This window comes from Theropithecus gelada, chromosome 10 (genome assembly GCF_003255815.1).
Source record: "Theropithecus gelada isolate Dixy chromosome 10, Tgel_1.0, whole genome shotgun sequence".
NCBI classification, from domain to species: Eukaryota; Metazoa; Chordata; class Mammalia; order Primates; family Cercopithecidae; genus Theropithecus; species Theropithecus gelada.
In genome coordinates this window covers 67,295,811-67,319,688 of record NC_037678.1, presented here as the reverse complement: position 1 = coordinate 67,319,688, position 23,878 = coordinate 67,295,811, and the positions used below count along the sequence as shown (strand labels likewise).

The window sequence follows — 23,878 nt, the reverse complement described above, 5'->3', positions numbered from 1 at the left end:
TGCTTCCGTTTCTGAAGCTAGGCACTTTCTTTCTTGACATCAAGTTGGATACAATTAAATAGTTCATTACTGTTACGGGAAGGCAGCATAACACGGTTGTACATTTAATGTGGGGTCAGACTACCTGATTCAATACTTTGACTCTACCTCTCACTCACTATGTGACACTGGGTAAAACTACTCAATTTTCTTCTCTGTAAAAATGAGAAAAACAAGATAACTGACCTTGTAAGATTTTTGTGAGAATGAGATAAGGCCTATAAAATGTTTAGCAAAATGGTTAGTGTTAAGTTAGTAGGTACTCAATAAATATTCACTATTGTTGGTTTTCAGCCAATTATTTAAATAGAATTGAAATTATCTTTGAAAAACCTCATTAATTATTTCAGATTGTATCAGTGATAAACCTCAACCACAGACTCAGAATGTATTCATTAAAGAACCTCCTCTCCAATGCCTCTAGTCTCTTAAGGGTTAAAGACAAAGCAGTCTGCAGACAACACTGTGGAATTAAACAGGAACTCTACTGACTGACCACCTCTGCTCCAAGTGCTCTTCAGAGCAGAACATCTCTAAAAGACCAGTCAGCAAACCGCTGTGTATTCATCAGTGCAACACGCTCAGACAAAAGACATCCTCAAAATATCTAAGAAACAGCGGGCGGCTAAATTCTCAGGACTCCAAAAGTTAAGCCCTAAAATACCACAAGTCCAAGTGAGCAATGACTACTTTAAAAAGTACAATCTTGGGAAGCAATATATATATTGCTTTCTCTTGTTTCGTTTCTTTCTTTTTTTTTTTTTTTTTTTGCCCAGGCTGGTCTTGAACTCCTCAGCTCAAGGGATCCTCCTGCCTCGGCTTCCCAAACTGCTGGGATTACAGGTGTGAGCCACTGCACCCAGCCCCTTTCTCTTATTTCAAACCTGTCTCACCTACTCTTTAGAATCCAAGCCACAGGAAAGTCAATGTAATTATTTTAAAGATATTTGTAATCTTCTGCCTCCAGATGGCATATTCTAGATTTGTTCTCTTTTTATTCACTAGCCAGTTTGGAAGCACTTTGGTTTGATATGAAAACTTAATCTACCCACAAATGACTAAGATGGGCCACAATAGAACGTAATAAAAATAAACATGCTATAGGTCTCAAAAGTAAATTCTCAAACTGAGTCTCAGAAAACCTGAAGAGTGGCGTTACTGAAAAATTTACTTTCTCCCTAGGTAACTACTTCAAAGGCTAAGCTAGGACAAAGCTCACCAATAGGTACACACTATAGTTAGTATAAACATCAGTTTCCAATACCAATAGAAAATCTCACAGAGATAGTTTACATTTAAATATAACAAAATACAGAAAATACTAAAATGTATTACATTTTCTAATTTGCAATTACACTCATTCACAGGCAATATGTTATAGTGGAAAAATCCCTGGATTTTAAACCAGACAACACAGGTTCAAGGCTTGGCTAGGCAACCCTGGGTGAGTCACTTAGCCTCTTTGAGGCTCAACTGTTTCTGAAAACAAAATAAAACAAAATGAAAATAATACAAGCCCTTCCTAGCCCACAATATTTTGTAACTCCTAAGTGAGACAAATGTAAAAGCATACTATGTGAGCTAATAGTATAAAAGTTATTTATAAACTTTTCTTAAGTTTTATAAGTAGTTTACAACAGGCTATGAATTGAAACACGATATGTTAAATATGTAAAAAGTCTTATTATTCAATACTATAATATTAACTGAAGAACCTTCAATAATGAACAGCTGGCCAAGACAAAGATATCTAGTAAACATCCTTTCAAAATAATTCTAAGAAATGTCTGAGTTATTTATTGAATCAAATATAAAATAGACATTAAATAGATGTCTGAGGATAAGGGTTTTTTTTTGTTTTTGTTTTTGTTTTGTTTTTTTGAGACGGAGTCTTGCTCCGTCGCCCAGGCTGGAGTGCAGTGGTGTGATCTCGACTCACTGCAACCTCTGCCTCCCGAGTTCAAGTGATTCTCCTGCCTTGGTCTCCTAAGTAGCTGGGATTAGCCCACCACCATGCCCAGCTAATTTTATTGTATTTTTAGTAGAGAGAGGGGTTTCACCCTGTTGGCCACGCTGGTCTTGAACTCCTGACCTCAAGTGATCCACCCGCCTCAGACTCCCAAAGTGCTGGGATTACAGGCGTGAGCCACCATGCCCAGCCTGAGGATGAGGTTTCAAAAAGACATGATGAAAAATACTTCACACACGGATTCACGAAGGCACTTAAAGAAAAAAAAAAGGCCGGGCGCGGTGGCTCAAGCCTGTAATCCCAGCACTTTGAGAGGCCGAGACGGGCGGATCACGAGGTCAGGAGATCAAGACCATCCTGGCTAACACGGTGGAACCCCGTCTCTATTAAAAAATACAAAAAACTAGCCGGGCGAGGTGGCGGGCGCCTGTAGTCCCAGCTACTCGGGAGGCTGAGGCAGGAGAATGGCGTAAACCCGGGAGGCGGAGCCTGCAGTGAGCTTAGATCCTGCCACTGCACTCCAGCCTAAGCGACAGAGCGAGACTCTGTCTCAAAAAAAAAAAAAAAAAACCCAGGCTGGGCATGGTGGCTCATGCCTGTAATCCCTGCACTTCAGGAAGCTGAGGCAGGATCACTTAAGGCCTACGACCAGGAGTTTGAGACCAGCCTGGGCAACATAGACCCTGTCTCTACAAAAAATAAAAATAAACAAATTACCCAGGCATAATGGCATGTGTTTGTAGTCCCAGCGACTCAGGAGGCTGAGGTGGGAGGGCTGCTTGAGCCAGGAGTAAAAGGATGCAGTAAAAGGGCTAGAGCCACTGACTCCAGCCTAGGCGGCAGAGCAAGATCATCTCTAAAAAAAAAGAAAAAGAAAAAAAGCAGTTTCTAATATTAATAGCTTCATCAGGTAGACAAAAAATATTTTTTTCTTTTGGACTAACTTATCCTAGACTAACAAAGAAGCAGGAAAATATTCTTTCCAGGTTATGAATAAAGAAGAAATGAAAGGTGGACATTAAATTGGAATTATAATTCAGTATGGTATTTTAGTTTTTGGTATCAGTCTGCTGAGACAGTAAAATAAACAAAATAATTTGTATTTATTTGATTTTTAAAAACTAAAATAGGCCAGGCCCCATGGCTCACACCTGTAATCCAGAACTTTGGGTTGGGAGGTCAAGGCAGGTGGATCACGTGAGGCCAAGAGTTTGAGACCAGCCTAGTCAACATAGCCAAACCCTGTCTCTACTAAAAAAAATACAAAAATTAGCTGGGCATGGTGGCATGCACCTGTAGTCCCAGCTACTCAGCAGGCTGAAGCACAAGAATTACTTGAAACTGGGAGGTGGAGGAAGCAGTGAGTCAAGATGGCGCCATTCCACTCCAAACTGGGCAATAGAACAAGACTCAAAACAAGTCTCAAAAAACAAGACGAAACAAAAAAATAGTTATTAAATAACCAAAATTGCATCCAGCTTTCTTCATTGTTGTGAACACAATTATATGTAAATATTTGCTGCTAGAGAAAAATCTCAAATGTATACATTTAGGTGTATGCTGCTTTGAGGATGTGACTATTACCACAGAAGTACACAGCATACATTTCCTTCCAAAATCTGTGGAACTGGAAATGATTTAATCTCTCCCAATTACAAGTACCTGCTTTAATTAACTTTGTTAATAATATAACTGTTTACAGCATCAAAATTAATACTGTGATAACAATCAACTGCTTCTGATAGTCTAAACCAGCAAAACGCTTTTGGAAAGCAATTTATCAATGAGGTAAACATAATAAAATTATATGTGCCTTTTGACCCAATCATCTTTTAACATGAGAAAAATCATAATCCAGGATTAATTATGGATTAATTTTAATTAATCCAGGATTAATTAAAACAAAACTTAAAAACAAAAGAGGAATAGCTGGCCAAAAGTCCATGTCAAAATGCTAAGTAAAACATCCAGAATGGGCCGGGCACAGTGGCTCACGCCTGTAATCCCAGCATTTTGGGAGGCCAAGGAGGGCGGATCACATAAGGTCAGGAGTTTGAAACCAGCCTAGCCAACATGGTGAAACCCCATGTCAACTAAAAATGCAAAAATTAGCTGGGTGTGGTGGCACAGGCCTATAATCCCAGCTATTCAGGAGGCCAAGGCAGGAAAATCGCTTGAACCTGGGAGGTGGAGAGGGAGGTTACACTGGGCCAAGATCACACCACTGCACTCCAGCCTGGGCAACAGAGCAAGACTCTGTCTCAAAAAAAAAAAAAAAATTCCAGAATGTAAAACAGAATATGTTTACTATGAATACTCTTATGTAAAAAGATGCACATGTGGACAAGGGAGATAATGTCAAAGTACAGTTTGTTTGTTTGTTTTTTCAAAATAAGCAAAATGTTTTATTTATAGGATCCTTTTGCTCTCTGTTTACCCTATTAAAAAAGAAAAGCAGCTGGGTACAGTGTCATGTGCTTTTAGTCCTAGCTACTATTCAGGAGGCTGAGGTGGGAGGACTGCTTGAGCCCAGGAGTTTGAGGCCAGCCCGGGCAACACAGCAAGACCCTGTCTCTAAAGAAATACATACAATAATTTTTTTAAAGAGAAAAATAGGCAGTTTGGATTATATGCTTTGTGCAGGAAAAACTGTTTCACTAGGGACTAAAAAAACCTATCGTATTAAAACACAATCATAAAAATGAAATGTAGATTTGTTCTCCTTCTCAGTACTATCAAACAGTAACTTACTTAGAAAGAATTCCTCGAAGTCAGTTTTCTCCACACAGCTAGTATACATGCGCAGGGCCGCAATCTTAATCTTCTAGACAAAGAGAATAAAACCAAACTCAAGACATGACCAAGTGGATGTTCTATTTCCATTAGACATGGGTCACAGAATCTTATATTTCTTCAACTAGAAGGAAGGGTCCAAACCTCTCTCAGGTAATTTAAACCAATACAAATATTTTTTTGTTTTCTTAGAGTTTAGCCATTCATACAGACTTCACACAATTTTCATATTTTAGGACTTCAGCATGAAAACCTCGGAAAGGCTTTTCCAATATTTAAATGAAATCTCTCATTTAACTCCAACCTACTTCACCACATTTGTGCCTCTAAATCACTGTTCAGCATTATCCACACTAACTCTTCAGTATCTGAAATCCTTTATAGAAAAAAATTACACATTCTTCTGGCCAAAATCAAACAAAAACCCTCAAGCCTTTAATCTTTCCTCAGAGGCACTACTATCTATTCTATAAATCTCTGGGCAATGGAATAAGAGGTATCTTTTTTCCAGATTTTCTTTAGTTTTATAGTTTGCTGATTAACATTGTATCTGTAAATAAGGGTTTCTAATGAGTGCAAAATATAAGAATCAAACTTTTACTATTCCCAAAGCACTAGGAACTCTCTTAGGCTTTTGATATGAGTGGTGGTTTTAATTTATTCACTGAGCTGTATACTTAAGATTTGTATATTACACTGTATATAAATTATGCCTTAATAAAAATAAATCTAAAAATAAATTATTTAAGAGTTGACTTATAGGTCTGAAGACCAACTCAGCACTACAGGAACAGGTATTTTAAGGACTTCCAAACATTTCATTAAGGATATAACTAAATAAATGAGCACATCAACAAGGCTTCTAGAAGCTGATTTTTTCTTAAAACAACAGGGAAAGTTACAAACTCAAATATGCATAGACTAAAAACAAATGTATACAGGCTGAGAATGACATAGCAACTGAAGAAAAACCAATCTAGAACTTAGTGGAGCTATGATATTAAGGTTTAAAGTCACCAAGAACATACTATACCCAAAACTATATAATGTTCATATTTTTCTATATTCTCTAGAGTTAAAGCAAGTGTCTCTGATGGGTAGAAATACCCATAACAAATTAAGGAATGATTACATCTCTGATTGTAATTAAGATATTTTATATGATAATTTGAGATCTGTCATATTTTTAAGAGCTTCCAGTCTAAAGTTAATACAGGGGAAAACAGGACATATAGAAATAGACAATAGAAATCAGATATCCCTATCTGGGGAGTAAGTCAGCCTAAGCCCACATTTAAACAAAACCCATGATGAAACACTAGAAATGAAAAGCAAATTAAACCTAAAAGCAAGCAGAAAGAATGATATAGTAAAGAGCAGAAATCAACAAAACTGAAACAGAAAAATAAAATATAGAAAATCAAAGCCAGGTCAGGCATGGTGGCTCATGCCTGTAATTCCAGCACTTTGGGAGGCCGAGACAGGCAGATCAGCTGAGCCCAGAAGTTGGAGACCAACCTGGGAAACATGGCAAAACATTTCTATCTCTACCAAAAATACAAAAATTAGCTGGCCATGGTGGTGCGTGCCTATAGTCCCAGCTGCTCAGAAGGCTGAGACAGGAGAATCGTTTGAACCTGGGAGACAGAGGTTGCAGTGAGCCGAGATCGTGCCACTGCACTCCAGCCTGGGTGACAGAGCGAGACTCCGCCTCAAAAAACAAATTTTTTTTTCAATAAAATTGATAACCTATAAAACTGATCAAGGAAAAAAAAAGCCCAAAACACATAAGATACAAATTTTCAATATCAGGAATCAGAGAGCAGACATCACTACATATCCTAAAGACATTAAAAGGATAATAAGGGAATACTATGAACAACTTTACTCCAATGAATGTGATTACTTAGATGAAACGGACAAATTCCTCAAAAGATACAAACTATCAAAGCTCACTAAAATAAATAACATGAATAGTCTTATATCTATTAAATAAATTGGATTTGTGGTTAAAAACCTTCCCACAATGCAAACTGCAGACCCAGATAGCATCACTAGAGAACTGTACTGAACATCTAAAGAAATGTTACGAAATCAGCCAGGCGTGGTGGCTCACGCCTGTAATCCCAGCACTTTGGAAGGCTGAGGCGGGTGGATCACGAGGTCAAGAGATTGAGACCATCCTGGCCAACATGGTGAAACTCCATCTGTAGTAAAAATATAAAAATTAGCTGGGCATGGTGGTGTGCGCCTGTAGTCCCAGGCTAAGACAGGAGAATGGCTTGAACCCAGGAGGCGAAGGTTGCAGTGAGCCGAGATCGCGCCACTGCACTCCAGCCTGGTGACAGAGTGAGACTCCATCTCAAAACAAAAAAGAAAAAGAAAAAAAAGAAATGTTACGAAATCTACACAAACTCTGCCACAAAACAAGAAACGACATTTCCCAGTTCATTCAATAAGGCCAACCTTATCCTGATATCAAAACCAAGGTCATTAGAAGAAAACAAAACTACAGAACAATAGCCTTCATGAACACAGATGCAAAATTCCTTAAAAAAATATTTTAAATTAAATCCATCAATATTTTTAAAAGGACAATATATCATAATCCAGTGAAATTTATCCCAGGAATGCAAAGATAATTCAATACTGACAAATCAATCAGTTTCACCATATCAACAGACAAAAAAAAAAAAAAAGCCTGTTTAATTTTGTTAACACTTGCAGTTCTAGGAAGTATTTGACCACAGAACACATCTTGGGAAGCACTGGTCTGTGCCATTACCAAACTAATGATAATCTAATAATATCACGATCCTAATAATTTGGCCTTGACAGGTCTACTCCTATCCTTAAGACAGGGAGTTCAGGACATCTGCCCCAGCTCCTTGCTTCATCCAATAATTCACTGAGTACATAACTCAGTGCCTGGCACTGATCTGGATGATGAGAATAGAGCAGTAGACAAAACAGAAAAAATCCCTGTTCTCACAGAGCTTATGGCCCAGTTCAGCTGTAGACAAGCATGTAACTTTAAAATTTCTAATCACCTATTTCTTGATCTTTTTTTTTTTTTTACTTGTAGTCTCCTTCAGGTTCCTAGATGTAAAATCCTCTGGGTTCATAATTAATCACCTTGTCTGGAGACTTGCCTTTAAGGCCCAAGGCCCAAGACTTTCCTTTAGAGGGAAGCTTCCCCAACAACACGTTTGTGAAAAAGCATTCATCACAAACAATGAAGACTTCACCAGATTGGCCAGAGTATGTTTTCAGTGCTTATGCTATGGCAATCAGGAGCATTTTATAGTTCTTCACTTTTTCTGCTGCAAGGCCAAGCCTTTATACTTGGATGAGCCATTTTCCTGGACAAATCTCTAAAGCAAGTCCCTTAAGACTATCACACAGAGATTAGAAATAATAACTTGAGGAAAGAACCTCTTCAAGAATCATGCACGGATCTGAGTTAAGGAGGTAGGGGACTGAATTTTCAACCAGTCAATATAAGCTGTCTGGTCCTTGGATGACTTCATATTTATTTCATTTTAACTTTAGAAGACTTCATCAATCATTTTTTACTTGAGTAAAAGAGAGGCACCTTGAACAGCTTTAGGAAATGAAAATCTGCTCTCCCATGAACTGATGCATTTTTAAACATCCTACAGGATGAAAAACAAATCTAGTAAAAGGATTGCATTAACAGCTATGTAAGAGTTTGAAAGGGCCTGGCGAGGTGGCTCACGCCTGTAATGCCAGCACTTTGAGAGGCCGAGGTGGGCGGATCACGAGGTCAGGAGTTCTGAGACTAGCCTGGCCAAGAGACCAGGCTTGCCAATATGGTGAAACCCCCTCTCTACTAAAAATACAAAAATTAGCTGGGCGTGGTGGCGGGCACCCATAATCCCAGTTACTTGGGAGGCTGAGGCAGGAGAATTGCTTGAACCCGGGAGGCAGAGGTTGCAGTGAGCCGAGATCGCGCCACTGTACTCCAGCCTGGGCGACAGAGCGAGACTCCAACTCAAAAAAAATAAAAAGAGTTAGAAGGGTCTTTTAAATCATTTGAACCTTCTATTGTCTACTGGAAATCATTCTACAGCATTCTTGATTCACAGTCAACCATCTGGGCCTCTGTTCAAACAAGACCAACGACCTTGTAAGGCTACCTATCCCACCGGAGGACAATTCTTGTTAGATTCTTATTTTGCTAAACTTAAAATCTGCTTCATGTAACATTCATTGAACATTATTCTGCCCACTGGAATACCTTCTTTTTTTCACAGTTGCCCCTCAAATACCTGAGAAGAATCATCCTGTCTTCTCTTTTCCAGGCTAAGCATCCCTACTTCCTTCAACCATTCTTAACGGTTTCTAAAGCTTTCATAAGGCTCACTGCCTACCTCTGAATACATTCCAGTTTGTCAGTGTCCTTCAGAATAGGAATAACTTTTTGGCTTAATGCTCATATGGAAACCTATTCTATGGCATGTGGCTGAGTTGGGTAAATATTATCCTTATCTCACCTGATACTGCATATAAAGATAATTTTTAAAAATGATGATTCCAGGATACTCACATAGGTAAGGAAAAGCTACATTTAAGATCCTAAATATGATTACAGAACATGGGAATAATATATGAAAACATTAAAGAAAAAGAGAAAAGATAGCTGATACTGCTGATACGGACAGACATGCAGGTATTTTACTCCCTAATCAAATACATGTGAAAACACAAAACAAATAATTTTGCCAGTGCAATCCAATACAAGTATATTGATTTGAATCAACATTGCTGAAAACGGTTCTGTTTTTCAAAATGAAAAGTTACACATACATTTTCACATCTCAGTTACACTAGAATGTCATACTTTGATACTGTGATGTAACAAATTTTAAAATGAAGGTTACAGGCTGGGCGCAATGGTTCATTCCTATAATCCCAGCACTTTGGGAGGCCGAGGTAGGTGGAATCACTTGAGGTCAGGAGTTCGAGACCAGGCTGGCCCAACATGGTGAAACCCCAACTCTACTAAAAATACAAAAGTCAGCCAGGTGTGGTGGCATGCACCTGTAGTCCCAGCTACTTAGGAGGCTGAGGCAGAAAAATCGCTTGGACCTGGGAGGCGGAGGTTACAGTAGGCTGAGATCGTGCTACTGCACTCCAGCCTGGGTAACAGAGTGAGACTCTGTCTCAAAAAAAATAAAATTAAAATAAAATAAAATAAAATGAAGGTTATAGAAAGTACAACTATCACATTATAAAAGAGTTTTAAAATGCGAACATCAGGGATTTAGTTGATATCACAAGGGAACCAAGAAAAATCAGAGGCTAACTTAGGATAAAAGAGTGAAGGAATTTTCCTGATGATTTAGTAATCCTCCAAATGATAGTCAATTTTCCCTCTAGAATCATTAAAAAACAGCCTATACAAAACATATGGTAGCAACCAAGTGGAACCCAATCACCAAGAAATGAATAAAACTGTAAATGTTTCTCTTTTCTTTTTTTTGTTTTGACTTCCCTCTTAATTTCTAATTTTCAAACAAAACATATACTTTAAGTTTGTAAATCCAAATGCCATAAGCACATTTTTTTAATAGGGGAAAAGATTCTACTTAAAAACATTACCAAATATACCAACAATTACCAAGTGTCAAAAAATTAAGATATTAAAAAATACAACTTTAAAGAACATAACTAATATTTCATTGGCAATTAAGAAGATACTTCATACCTTAGGGACTCAAGAATATCATTGTCAGTATTTGTGTTCTTTCTATATTTTTTCAAAGCCCTTTAAAAACAAAACGCTTGTGGAATTACTGTTCACTTTTCGGAATTCAGGTAAAAGAGTAATTATAGAGAGAAGCTCTTATTTGCTGTAGTGAGAACTGTTAGAAAGAGAACCAGACACCATAAGAAGAAACCACAAGTAGAAGTCTATAATAAAATTGAAATTCGAATTTGAATCCAACTTGTTAAAATGGTGTAACTGGCATTACTTGGTTGTTCTGAGTAAAGCTTTCATATTTTCTAGAAACATCTTCCCTACTGCTTTGAGTGGGCTTGCTTTGACTTATGACCGATTCGGCTTACCCAATATTCCAGCAACCCTGAAAGGCATTAAAAGGCATTTCTGCCATAGTGATAGAGAGAAATGGTATCACAGGTTGAGTACTCCTTATATGAAACGTGCGGAAACAGAAGTGTTTTGAATTTTGGATTTGGGGGGATTTTGGATTCTCTGCATTACACTTAACCAGCTGAGCAACCCAAATCCAAAAATCCAAAATGCTCCAATGGGCATTTCCCTGGGGCATCATGTCTAAAAACTCCAAACGTTTTAGATTTTGGATTTCCGATTTTCCAATTTGGGATGCTCAACCTGTTCTAGGAGATAAGTGGTCTGAGAAGAACTGAATTGCTGATGTTTTATTTCTATAATTGGTCAGAGGTATTATTATAAAAGCCCAGGGGCAGTATACATCTGAGGCAGAGAGGACATTCATTCATTTACAGCCACTACTATTATAACAGATAATGTGCTAGGCCAAGAGTTGACTGGGATTGACACAGCTAACAAATATCCCTCCATAATAAGAATTACAATAGATCGTGGGCTTAATTACTTAATAAAAAGATGCTGATTAGTAAAATTTTAATGAAAATCCCTTAAAAAATATAGGTTCATCGGAAAGTAATGCTTCCTTAAGAATGTGGCCCATCAGAACATTTGGCCCATCTGACCCCTCAGAAGTCGTCTATATATGACATAACATGCAGCAAGGGCCTGGAAAGCCCAGTCTTGTTGCCATGCCTGCTACTATGAGACGCTTCTAAGGAATCAGGTGGAGGGACTAGTTCAGTCCCACATGTTGCACAGATCTGACTGGAAGCAGTGATGAGTTGTGGCACATGGGCAGAGATATTTTGGAGAAGTTCTCAGAATAATATATGGACCTTGAGAGCTTACTCAGAGGTTCTGGCAGTGGAGTGCAGCTACTTATATACCCTTGATCAAAGAATGGTCCTCTTGTATTGGAGAAGGTCATCCTCTTCAATCAAGAACACAGCTTCAAAAAGGTCGCACGTGGAGTGGTCAGGAAGGAAGGGAACACCTGCCTACCCAGCCAGATCAGCCGAATCAACCCTAGTGATCAATGCGGTGACAGATGTCACAGCCAGATCGTCCTCACATCCAAAATAATGTATGAATTCCATGAAAGCAATGCAGAAGCTTTAAAAAATCTATGAGGAGCAGAAAGCACAATGCCCAAAAGGAAAAATGAGAAGAACTTAAAGGACTTTACCCATTTACTGTATTTCAAAGGTCCTGTGAATCCCATGGCTTCTATTATCTTTGTGAAAGCACCAACCTTCTCCTCAACAGGCTGTGGGGAACCTTTGGTAGTAGAAAGCTGATTAATCAAAAAGAAAGAAACTAAAATTAGTTGCAAAAAAAATTTAATAGAATGCTTTGTTCCTCATCAGGTCTGAGAGAATTTTTTTTTTTTTTTTTAAATACAGAGTCTCCTCCTTTCACCCAGGCTAGAGTGAAGTGGCACAATCATAGCTCACTGCAGCCTCAAACTTCTGGGTTCAAGTGATCCTCCTGCCTCAGCCTCCCAAGTAGCTGGGATTACGGATGCATGCCATCACGCCAAGTCAATTTTTAAAATTTTCTGTGGAGGTGGGGTCCACGGCCTGTTGTTCTGTGGAGAGCAGGATCCACAGCCTGTTGCCTAGGCTGGTCTCAAACTCCTGGCCTCAAGCAATCTTCCTGCTTCAGCCTCCCCAGATGCTGGGATTACAGGTGTGAGCCACCATGCTCGGGCTGAGGGCATTTTTATTGCTTAGATTTTTGTTTTCACCTACAATTTTTAATTTTCATTTTTTTAAGCATCTTATCATTCAGTGAAAACACATTTGGAACTGGACCTAATAGATGCCCTCCAAATTTCAGAGCAAGACATGCCCCACCTCATTGACTGTATGTCTATTAACCCATATCTAGCAGATGACGGATGTGGGGTATTAGAATAAAAGTTCTATCAAAAAGAGGACTTTCAAAAGGAAATCTTGACCCCCATCTCCCAAGAACAATTCTGAGAAGTAAAACATTCTATGCTTATTGATGTAATAGGAAAAGGAAAAAAAAAATACTGCCTGAAAGCAGTCAAAAGTCATTCAAAACTGCAATCAAGTACTGAATGTTTTTAAACTCTTGCATTTTTTAAGTAAATGCAAGTTTCACAAATTTTATTAATGACTACAGAAAATATGAGTCTTGTAGTTTGCAAATAACCTCCAAGGAAAGTCTGTTCTAATGTTAACCCTCTCCAAGCAAAGGCAAGCTATTTAACCAATAAAAAATTATCCAAAAGTTAAATATCACTTTATTTTTAACATGTAAAAAATTCATACGTTTTCCTCTTAAGTGTTTTCCGGACAAGACAATGGAAGAATAGGTCCAAATATTCAGGCTGGCATGGTGGCTCACACCTATAATCTCAGTAATTCCAGTACTTTGGGAGGCCGAGGTGGGAGGATCACCTGAGCCCAGGAGTTCAAGGCTGTAGTGAGCCATGATCATGCCACTGCACTCCACCAGGGCAACAGAGCAAGGCCTCATCTGTTAAAAAAATTTTTTTAAACAATCCCAGCACTTAGGGAGGCTGAGGCAGGAGGATTGCTTGAAGCCAGGAGTTTGAGACCAATCTAGGTAACAAAACGAGACCTTGGTTTCTAAAAAAATTTAAAAATTAGCAGTACACAGTGGTGCATGCCTGTAAATCTCAGCTATTCAGAAGGCTGAGGCAGGAGGATAGCTTGAGCTTGGGAGTTCGAGGTTACAGTGAGCTATGATGGCACCACTGTACTCCATCCTGGGTGACAGAGCAAGATCTTGGCCCTGAAAAAAAAAAATTCATTTTGTCTGCCACTTACTTAGCATCCTTGTGACCTTGGGAAAGTCACTTTACCCCCTGAGCCTCACCTTCTGCATTCGCTAAAACTCAGCTAGCTAACAATTTTGTTGAGATCCAAAGAACACCTGTGTGAAAGCACTCTGTAAACGTAGAATGCACTGATAATTCTCACCTTATGTGTGGCGTGATACTTCCTATTCAGCTGTATGTCTATTCCAGGAATCTGTTCTGATCCACATACTCGCGACTGGCTCATCTGGGGCCACTGAAGAATAGAAACATAGATCTATGCAACACTGAGCACTTACAGGGTTAATCTGAGCAGAGCTGTTTCAAAGTAAAGACTATAGGATCTTTCCAACCTTACTTAGCCTACTTCCCAGTGATCAGCTCACCAAGAAGATCTAAGATCAGCACCTACAAGGGTGTCTACTACATAGCAGATGCCCAATACATATCTGTTGAATACCTGAAGAAATAAAAGAATTTGGGCCAAGCACAAGAGCTCACACCTGTAATTCCAACACTTTGGGAGGTCAAGGTGAGAGGACTGCTTGAGGTCAGAGGTTTAACACTCAGCCTGGGCAACAGAGCAAGACTCTATTTCTATAATTTTTTTAATTGGCTGGGTGTGGTGGTGCATGCCTATAGTTCTAGCTGCTCAGGAGGCTGAGGTGGGAGGATCACTTGAGCCCAGGAGATCAAGGCTGCAGGGAGCTATGATCACTTCAGCCTGGGTGACACAGCAAGAGCAAGACTTTGTTTGTTAAAAAAAAAAAAAAAAGGAGAGAGTGAATTCAAAGGCTGGGTGGCGTGGCTCATACCTGTAATCCCAGCACTTTGGGAGGCCGAGGTGGGTGGATCACTTGAGGTCAGGAGTTCCACAGCCTGGCCAATATGGTGAAACCCCATCTCTACTAAAAATACAAAAAATTAGCCAGGTGTGGTGGCACACACCCGTAATCCCAGTTACTCAGGAAGCTGAGGCAGGAGAATAGCTTGAACCCAGGAGGTGGAGGTATCATGCCACTGCACTCCAGCCTGGGCAACACAGCAAGAATCGGTCTCAAAAAAAAAAAAGAATTCAGCCCTGGAAACCTGGAACTACATCTAAGTCAACTCTAGGAAACAGAATTGTAGTAAGTATCTATTTAAATATGGGCAGCAGTAAAGTGTATCAGGAAAAAAAAACAAAGACACCCGTCACTTTTAGGTTTAAAACCTGCTTCTGCCACCTGCAACAAGCTCAGTGGCCATGGAAAACTTACTGAACCTCAGTTGCAGTAAGGATGAAAGAAGATAAGATATATAAAGTGCCTTTCACAAAATAGGCACTCAATAAATAGCAGAAGTTTCCATCATCACTATCATCATCGACACTATTGTTTGGATCACAATCGCCACCTTTTTAATGTTCACATTGCATTTAAAAGCAATTTGGCAATAAAATAGCCATTATTATGTGCCAGATACTATATAGAATGAAAACTGGGAGGAAAGTTCACTAAGGAGATGGTTAATTAAAGTTCAGTCACTCAGTGGAAAATCAGGTATCCACTGAGGATTTTTTGTTGTTTTGTTTTTGTTTTTTGAGACAAGGTCTGGCTCTATTGCCCAGGCTGGAGTGCAGTGGCGCAATGCCAGCTCACTGCAACCTCCACTTCCCGGGCTCAAGCAATTCTCGTGCCTCAGCCTCCTGAGTTGCTGGGACTACAGGCATCTGTCATCACACCCTGCTGATTTTTGTATTTCTGTAGAGACAGTGTCTCCCTATGTTGCCCAGGCTGGCCTCAAACTCCTGGGCTCAAGTGAGTGATCCTCCTGCCTTGAACTCCCAAAATGCCTTGAACTCCCAAAATGGGATTACAGGCATGAGCCTGGGTGCCTGGCTGGGATTTTTTTTTTTTTTTAAACAGCAGTTTTAGGCTCATAGCAAAACTGCCTGGAAAGGGCAGAGTTCCCACATACCCCTTCCCCTACATGCACAGCCTCCCCGGCCATCAACATCCCACACCAGGGTGGTGCATTTGATACAAAGTATGAACCTACACTGACACATCATCATCACTCAGAGTGCACAGTTTACTTAGAGATTATTATTGTTAACATGAAAAAATGCTTATAATATGTATAAAATTATAGGTTAAAAACATGACTGCATAGACTGCATATAGGTAAGTTTAGAAAGAACACACAAGAAACCAGAGAGTTATTTTGTTCAGTTAGAATTATGGATAAATGTAAGAATCTACAGCCAAAATAACTCTGGCAAAAAAATAAAATAAAATAAAATAATCTAGCTTCCAAACTCTCACGAATGCTTTATTACCTTTACAATAAAAAGAAGTGAGAGGGAGCAGGAAGAGGACTGACCCTTCAATTCTGGTTTATTCCAAGAAGAAATGGAACACATGGAATGAAAATTATTTTTTTTATTTAACCCTAATGAAGAAAAAATAGAATTTCTAATTGTGGAATGTTACTATTTACTTTTCTTTCCAAACAAGGATATTAAAAGATTAGTCAGGATTCTTCTGGTCAGTCCCAAGGACACTTAGGCTTTAATTCATAAGTATCAAGCAGGCTTTGTAAAACACAGACTAAACACAGAACACCTCCCCATTACATCACATACATCAATGCAATGGTCCATCTAAAACACAAAGCACTTAAACTGGTTCAAAGAACACAGCCAACAGCAGTTTCCACAAGCTGTGCTTTGGGCTGGGTCCTCTTCTGTTAGGTTCTATGAGATCCTTCTTTTTCCTCACAGCTCCAGGAGTAACCAGTGGATTTCTTCTGTGGCTGTCCTACCATCCACTGTATTTCTATCCTACCATTATTCATGAGCTAACATTCCACACTATATTGAACTACTAAAGTAGCTATGTATCTAATATCAAAGACAACATCTAGTTTCTCCACACCTACACACTTATAAACACACACATTTACTTTTTTGTACTACCCACTCTTGTCCTTGCACTTCCCACAAAAAAAATCACTCGACCCTTAAAGACCTCAATTTTTCCTTTGCTTAGATTAAAAAACATCAATAGGCTGGGCGTGGTGGCTTATGCCTGTAAACCCAACGCTCTGGGAGGCCGAGGCGGGAGGGCTGCCTGAGTCCAGGAGTTAGAGACCAGCCTGGGCAACATGGCAAACCCCCATCTCTACCCTCCTCCAAAAAAAACAAAAATTAGCCAGGCATGTGCCTGTAATCCCAGCTACTCAGGAGGCTGAGGCAGGAGAATCGTTTGAACCCAGAAGGTGGAGGTTACAGTGAGCCAAGATCATGCTACTGCACTTCAGCCTGGGTGACAGAGCAAGGCTCTGTCTCAAAAAATAAAAATAAAAATAAAAAAACAAGAATGACAGAGGCAGAGAAGTAGAAAGGGGGTGCTGGGATGAACTCAAGCAATTCTTGAATACCATGGGTGTGTGCGTCTGCTCCTTTTAGCAACTATAAGCTCTACCAGGGTACAGCCCATCTTATACATCTTTCATTTTCTGTCCCAGTGCTCAACACCATTCTGGGCATGAAGTCACTACTCAATAAAAACTAGGTGGATATTTTTTTTTTTCAAAGAGGACAACTTTGGAGAACATCCAAAAAAAGAACCACAGGAATGATCAAAGAGATGAATAAAAGGTCCTAGTGGAAAGGTCAAAAGGAATTTAGGCTGTTTAGCTTGGAGAAAAGGCAACTGAAGAACTAAATAGTAACTCAGAATAACAGCACTTGAGCTGGAAGAAATCTCAAGAGATATTCTGGTCCAACCTTTTCACTTCACAGATGAGGAAACTAAGACCAAGGGAGAGGTTGCAATTTGGTAAAGGTAATTTTAGGACAACTTTTTTTTTTTTTTTTTTTTCAGTTTCATTTCAAACAGAGAGGAGAAAACTTTCCCAAGTAACAGGAACATAAATAGCAACAAAAATAGCAATTGCAACTTACTGAAGATCTCCTGTATGCCTAGTACCTACCTACATGCTTGGTGTTTTACTTACGTTATCTCACAACAATCTTATAAAGTATATTTTCCTATTTCTTTTTTTATTTTTTTGAGACAGAGTCTCGCTCTGTCGCCCAGGCTGGAGTGCAGTGGCATGATTTCAGCTCACTACAACCTCCACCTCCTGGGTTCAAGCAACTCTCCTGCCTCAGCCTCCTAAATAGCTGGGATTACAGACGTGTGCCACCACGCCAGCTAATTTTTGTATTTTTTTCAGCAGAGACAGGGTTTGACCATGTTGGCCAGGCTGGTCTCAAACTCCTGACCTCAAGTGATCAGCCCACCTTAGCCTCTCAAAGTGCTGGTATTACAGGCATGAGCCACCACACCTGCCCTCCTATTTCTTTCTTTCTTTCTTTCTTTCTTTCTTTTTTTTGGAGTTAGGGTCTTGCTGTGTCACCCAGGCTGGAGTACAGTGGTGTGGTCATGGGTCACTGCAACCTTGACCCCCCCCAGACTTAAGGGATCCTCCTGACTCAGCCTCCTGAGTACCTGGGAACATAGAGATCCAGCTATTCTTGATTTTTTGTTGAGATGAGGTCTTGCTGTGTTACTCATGCTGGTCTCAAATTCCTGGCCTCAAACAATCCTCCCACTTTGGCCTCCGAAAGTGCTGAGATTACAGGCATGAGCCACTGTGCCTGGCCTATTTTTTCTACTTTAGAAATTAGAACATGAAGGTTTAAAGAAGTAAAGTTCATTAAAGAGTAGAATATATATTCAAAGCTATGTTCTGTCCCCTATATCAAGCTGCCTTCAAAAGTCTGAGTAGAGTTCAACAACACAGGCTCATGCACACTTAATACTCAGATCTTGATTTCTAAATACTGCTCTCCAATAAAAGGAATTAGGGTTGGGTGCGGTGGCTCACGCCTGTAATCCCAACACTCTGGGAGGCGGAGGCAGGAGGATCACCTGAGGTCAGGAGTTCAAGGCTAACCTGGCCAACATGGCGAAACCCCTTCTCTACTAAAAAATATAAAAATTAGCTGGGCATGGTGGTGTGCACCTGTAATCCCCAGCTACTTGTGAGGCTGAGGCAGGAGAGTCACTTGAACCCAGGAGGTGGAGGTTGCAGTGAGCCAAGATTGCACCACTGCACTCCCACCTGGGCAACACAGCAAGACTCCATCTTAAAAAAAAAAAAAAAGTCAGGACTCCTTGGAGAAATGTTTGAATCTAGGGCCAGGGCAAAGAAAATATAGCACGAACCTGAAACATCTTGTGGTGCCAGCAAATAAGACAGTATTCAAGAAATGATGGGGGGCATGTATAAAGGTGTTCCCAATAGAACCGAACAATGAGATCACTTGGACTCGGGAAGGGGAACATCACACACCAGGGCCTATTATGGGAAGGGGGGAGGGGGGAGGGATTGCACTGGGAGTTATACCTGATGTAAATGACGAGTTGATGGGTGCTGACGAGTTGATGGGTGCAGCACACCAACATGGCACAAGTATACATATGTAACAAACCTGCACTTTATGCATATGTACCCTAGAACTTAAAGTATAATAAAAAACAAACAAACAAACAAAAAAAGGTGTTCCCAATAGCCCAAACTGAGACAATCTAATCAACAAAATAACTAACTGGAAAATGAATTATAAGCCAGAAGCAGTGGCTCACACCTGTAATCCCAGCACTTTGGGAGACTGAGGCAGATGGATCACAAGGTCAGGAGATGGAGACCATCCTGGCTAACATAGTGAAACCCCGTCTCTACTAAAAATACAAAAATTAGCTGGACGTGGTAGCTTGCACCTGTAATCCAAACTATTCAGGAGGCTGAGGCAGGAGAATTGCTTGAACCCGGGAGGCGGAGGTTGCAGTGAGCCAAGATCTTGCCACTGCACTTCAGCCTTGGCAACAGAGTGAGACTCCCTCTCAAAAAAAAAAAAAAAGAAGAAGAAAATGAATTATAACTTAGAAGAAAATAAACATCCATGAGCTCGTAATGGTATAAATAAATAATTGAATAAATAAATAAATGGGGAAGAAGTGACAGCTCTTTCTTACAATAGAATTCTAGTTAATAAACATAGGAATGAGGGAAATAAAAAATCATTAGACAAACACCACAATAATGATTACTGCAGTTAAGAACCATCAATGTAATTATCATATAATCCATCAATCCTAATTCTGGGTATATATCCAAAAGAATTCAAAGCAGGATCTCTAAGATATTTGTACACTCACGTTCACTGCAGCATTATTCACAATAGCCAAGAGACAGAAGGAACCCAAATGTCCGTTGATCCAAATGGATAAAGAAAATGTATATACATAAAATAGAAGAGTACACAGCCTTAAAAAAAGAAGGAAATCCTGTCATGTGCTACAACATAGATGAACCTTGAGGACATTATGCTAAGTGAAATAAGCATACGCCAGTTATAAAAGAACAAACACTGTATGAGTCCACTCACATGAAGTATCCTAAAGTAGTCAAAATCACAGAAACAAGTCCGGGGGTGATGGCTCATGCCTGTAATTCCAGCACTTTGGGAAGCCGAAGTGGGTGGATCACTTGAGGTCAGGAGTTTGAGACCAGCCTGCAAAAACATGGTGAAACCCCGTCTCTACTAAAAATACAAAAATTAGCCAGCTGTGGTGGTAAGCACCTGTAATCCTGTACTCAGGAGGCTGAGGCAGAACTGCTTGAACCTGGGGGGCAGAGATTGCAGTGAGCCGAGATTGCACCACTGCACTTCAGCCTGGGCGACAGTGAAACTCCGTCTCAAAAAGAAAGTAGAAAAGTGGGGTGGGGAGAGAATTAGTGTTTAGCATAGAATTTTGCAAGATGAAAAAGTTTATAGAGATCTGTTGCAAAACAATGTGAATATACTTAACATTATTGAACTGTACACTTACAAATGGTTATGACAATAAATTTAATGTTAACATATCATTTAAAAAAACCACCAATGACTGCCAAAATTAGTAAGCAAAAGTATAATGCGAAATGGGTATCTGCACAGTCTCCAAGTATCTCCTGACAAGATACTTACTAATTATAAAGGAAAAATACTAACTTTAGAGTTCAGGAACCTGACGCACACCAAGGTAACCAAGTGGCCAAAGTTATAAGACCTACTAGCATTATATATCCCCTGATATGATGCACTGAGAAGGGAATAACATCATTTTTGCCAAAAATGCATAACCTTAATCTCATTATAAGAAAATATTAGAAAGGTCAGGCGTGGTAGCTCACACCTATAATCCCAGCATTTTGAGAGGCTGAAGCGGGCGGATCACCTGGGTCAGGAGTTCGAGACCAGCCTGGCCAACATGGCAAAACCCCTTCTCTACTAAAAATACAAAAATTAGCTGGGTGTGGTGGTGGGCACCTGTAATTCCAGTTACACAGGAGCCTGAAGGAAGAGAATCACTTGAACAGGAGGCAGAGGTTGCAGTGAGCTGAGATCACACCACTGCACTCTAGCATGGGTGACAGAGCAAGACTCTGTCTCAAAAAAATAAATAAATAATAAAATAAAATAAAGAAAAAAGAAAAGAAAATATTACACAAACTCAAATTGAGAAACATTTTACAAATAACTGACTAGTACTCTTCAAAAGTGTCTAAATCTTGAGAAGAAAAAGAATAAGAAAATGTGACCAGGCACAGTGGCTCATGCCTATATTCCCAGCACTTTGGGAGGCCCAGAGGGGTGGATCACTTGAGGTCAGGAGTTTGAGACCAGCCTGTTCAGCAAATGGTGAAACCCTGTCTCTACTAAAAATACAAAAATCAGCCAGGTATTGTGGCACACACTTATAATCCCAGCTACTTGGGAGGCTGAGGTGGGAGGATTGCTTGAACCCAGGAGGTGGAGGTTGCAGTGAGCAAGATAGTGCCACTGCCAAGATAGTGTCATCCAGCCTGGACGACAGAGTGAGACTCTGTCTTAAAAAAAAAAAAAGAAAAGAAAAGAAAAGAAAATGTAACAGATTGGAGAAGACTAAGAATATATGACAACTGGATTTGTTATCACAGACCAAAAAAGTACATTCATGAAAAAAAAAAACTTGACAAAATTGGAACAAATAGACTCATTAATAGTATTATTTCAATGTTAACTTCCTGGTTTCAGTAACTGCACCATGGTTATATAAGAGGTTAACATTAGGCGAAGCCAGATAAAGGCTATTTGGGAATGCTACTACTTTTACAACTCTTATATAAGTCTAAAATTATTTCAAAATTTTAAAAATATTTTTAAGTAGACAGAACTTCAAGAGGCTAATTAAGACAAAGCTAAAAGTATGTCTCTAGCTCTTTGAAAACAATAATAGGGCCGGGCGTGGTGGCTCACGCTTGTAATCCCAGCACTTTGGGAGGCCGAGACGGGTGGATCACGAGGTCAGGAGATCGAGACCATCCTGGCTAACACGGTGAAACCCCGTCTCTACTAAAAATACATTTAAAAAAATGAGCCGGGCATGGTGGCGGGCGCCTGTAGTCCCAGCTACACAGGAGGCTGAGGCAGGAGAACGGTGTGAACCCGGGAAGCGGAGCTTGCAGTGAGTGGAGATTGCGCCACTGCACTCCAGCCTGGGTGACAAAGCAAGACTCCGTCTAAAAAAAAAAAAAAAAAGAAAACAATAATAGGATCATAGCATTGGACATTATCTTACAGATATCTGATACTACCACTCATCCAAGGAAGGATTCCTTTATGTCAGACCCTTGACATACATTCATCCTACCACTGCCTGAATATTTCCAGTAAGAGTAAATTTACTACGTGAAAAACACAGCCCACACATCCCATTATGCACAATTCTAATTAACAAAACTCTTTCTCATTCTGAGCCAAACCTTATTCCCTGTGAGACATGTATCTGAAGATGCCATTCTGAAGCAGAAGTTTACAACCAGGGGACCTCAAAGATAGGAAGATACTCCAGTAAGTTACAGTCGATATAACAAAAGGTCCATTTGATTTACAATGACTAAAATTACATCTGGTCAGCATGAGATAAACCACCTTGAGTTATTTACATAAATGCTTTGCTGTAAGGTTGTCCCAGAGCCAAATACAGCACCTGGTACATATTAGGTGCTCAAGAAACGTTTACTGACTCAAAGAGTAGGGCACAAGTCAGAGATTCATATAATGCGTTCTTTTCCCCTACCATCTACGCACATACAAATAACAAATGCTATTAAAATTTTGTACAAAAAGTAACAGAACACAGCCCCAACTCTGAAAAGAAATACCTGCATAACTACCCAAAGTGGATGCCTCTTCTGTACAGGCATATTCTCCATTCATTCAACACACACTTAGTGACTACTCTGTGCCAGGCATAGTGAAAAGACCAGAAAATACAAGAAAAAAACAAGATGTCCTCAGAAGGGCAGGGCTTACACATTAATTGGAGGGAATTTTAAAGTAGATTATATATGTTACATAAATTATATAATATATATAATTACATATAGCAAACATATTTTAATTGCATCAAATATGAAAAAGAAAGTTAATGGCTACAGATAAAAATCATAAATTGGTAAGAAAAATGAGTTCCCAATAGATGGAGAAATGCCATAAGCATACAATTTTCACAAACTGAAAAACAACTGATCAACACAGAAAATATACATAACCCTGAGAGCTAAACAAAGAAATACAAGGTAAAACAAGGTAACATTTCTACCAATTTATTTAAGTTAAAAAAAACTCAACTTGAGAGAGGTAATGATGAAAAACTAGTTATATATACACTGCTGATGGTAGCATAAATTAAAACAACTTCTTGAAGAAGCAAACTGTTCATACTCTGACCCAAGGTATGCCTTCCTAGAAATTTAATAAGTAATTAAAAGTAAGAAAAAAATATGTGCTAAGACAATGGTAAGAAAATTAAAGCTTATAATGGCAAAAAAAAAGGAAAAGATTTTCATATCAAAGACTAAGTAAATAAAATATTATATGGCCATTAAACTTTTAATTACAAAGTCTATCAAAACAATATGAATAATGTCCACTCTAATAAGTGAAAAAGTACCAGAATATAAAATTCTGTGGACATTTGTTAGGGTACTTCAGGAATAAAATACATATACCACACACACACACACACACACACACACACACACACACACACACACACACACA

The 23,878-nt window shown here is 39.4% G+C and overlaps 1 protein-coding gene across 5 annotated transcripts in view; it reads right to left on the bottom strand.

Annotated features, from left to right (window-relative positions):
- The window catches only part of LOC112632677 (ubiquinol-cytochrome-c reductase complex assembly factor 1), a 108,697-nt gene that overhangs the window by 67,936 nt on the left and 16,883 nt on the right, over positions 1-23,878 (bottom strand). For 2 of the 5 annotated variants that reach the window (XM_025398519.1, XM_025398521.1), the window contains exons 3-5: positions 13,898-13,990; positions 12,109-12,216; positions 4,760-4,832 (exon numbers count right to left, since the gene is read on the bottom strand). In XM_025398519.1, coding sequence (XP_025254304.1) covers positions 4,760-4,832; positions 12,109-12,216; positions 13,898-13,990 — 274 coding nt within the window. Of the gene's footprint in view, positions 1-4,759; positions 4,833-12,108; positions 12,217-13,897; positions 13,991-20,176; positions 20,238-23,878 lie in introns of those variants that run through there. The other 3 variants (XM_025398520.1, XM_025398522.1, XM_025398524.1) reach the window with 3 other exon arrangements.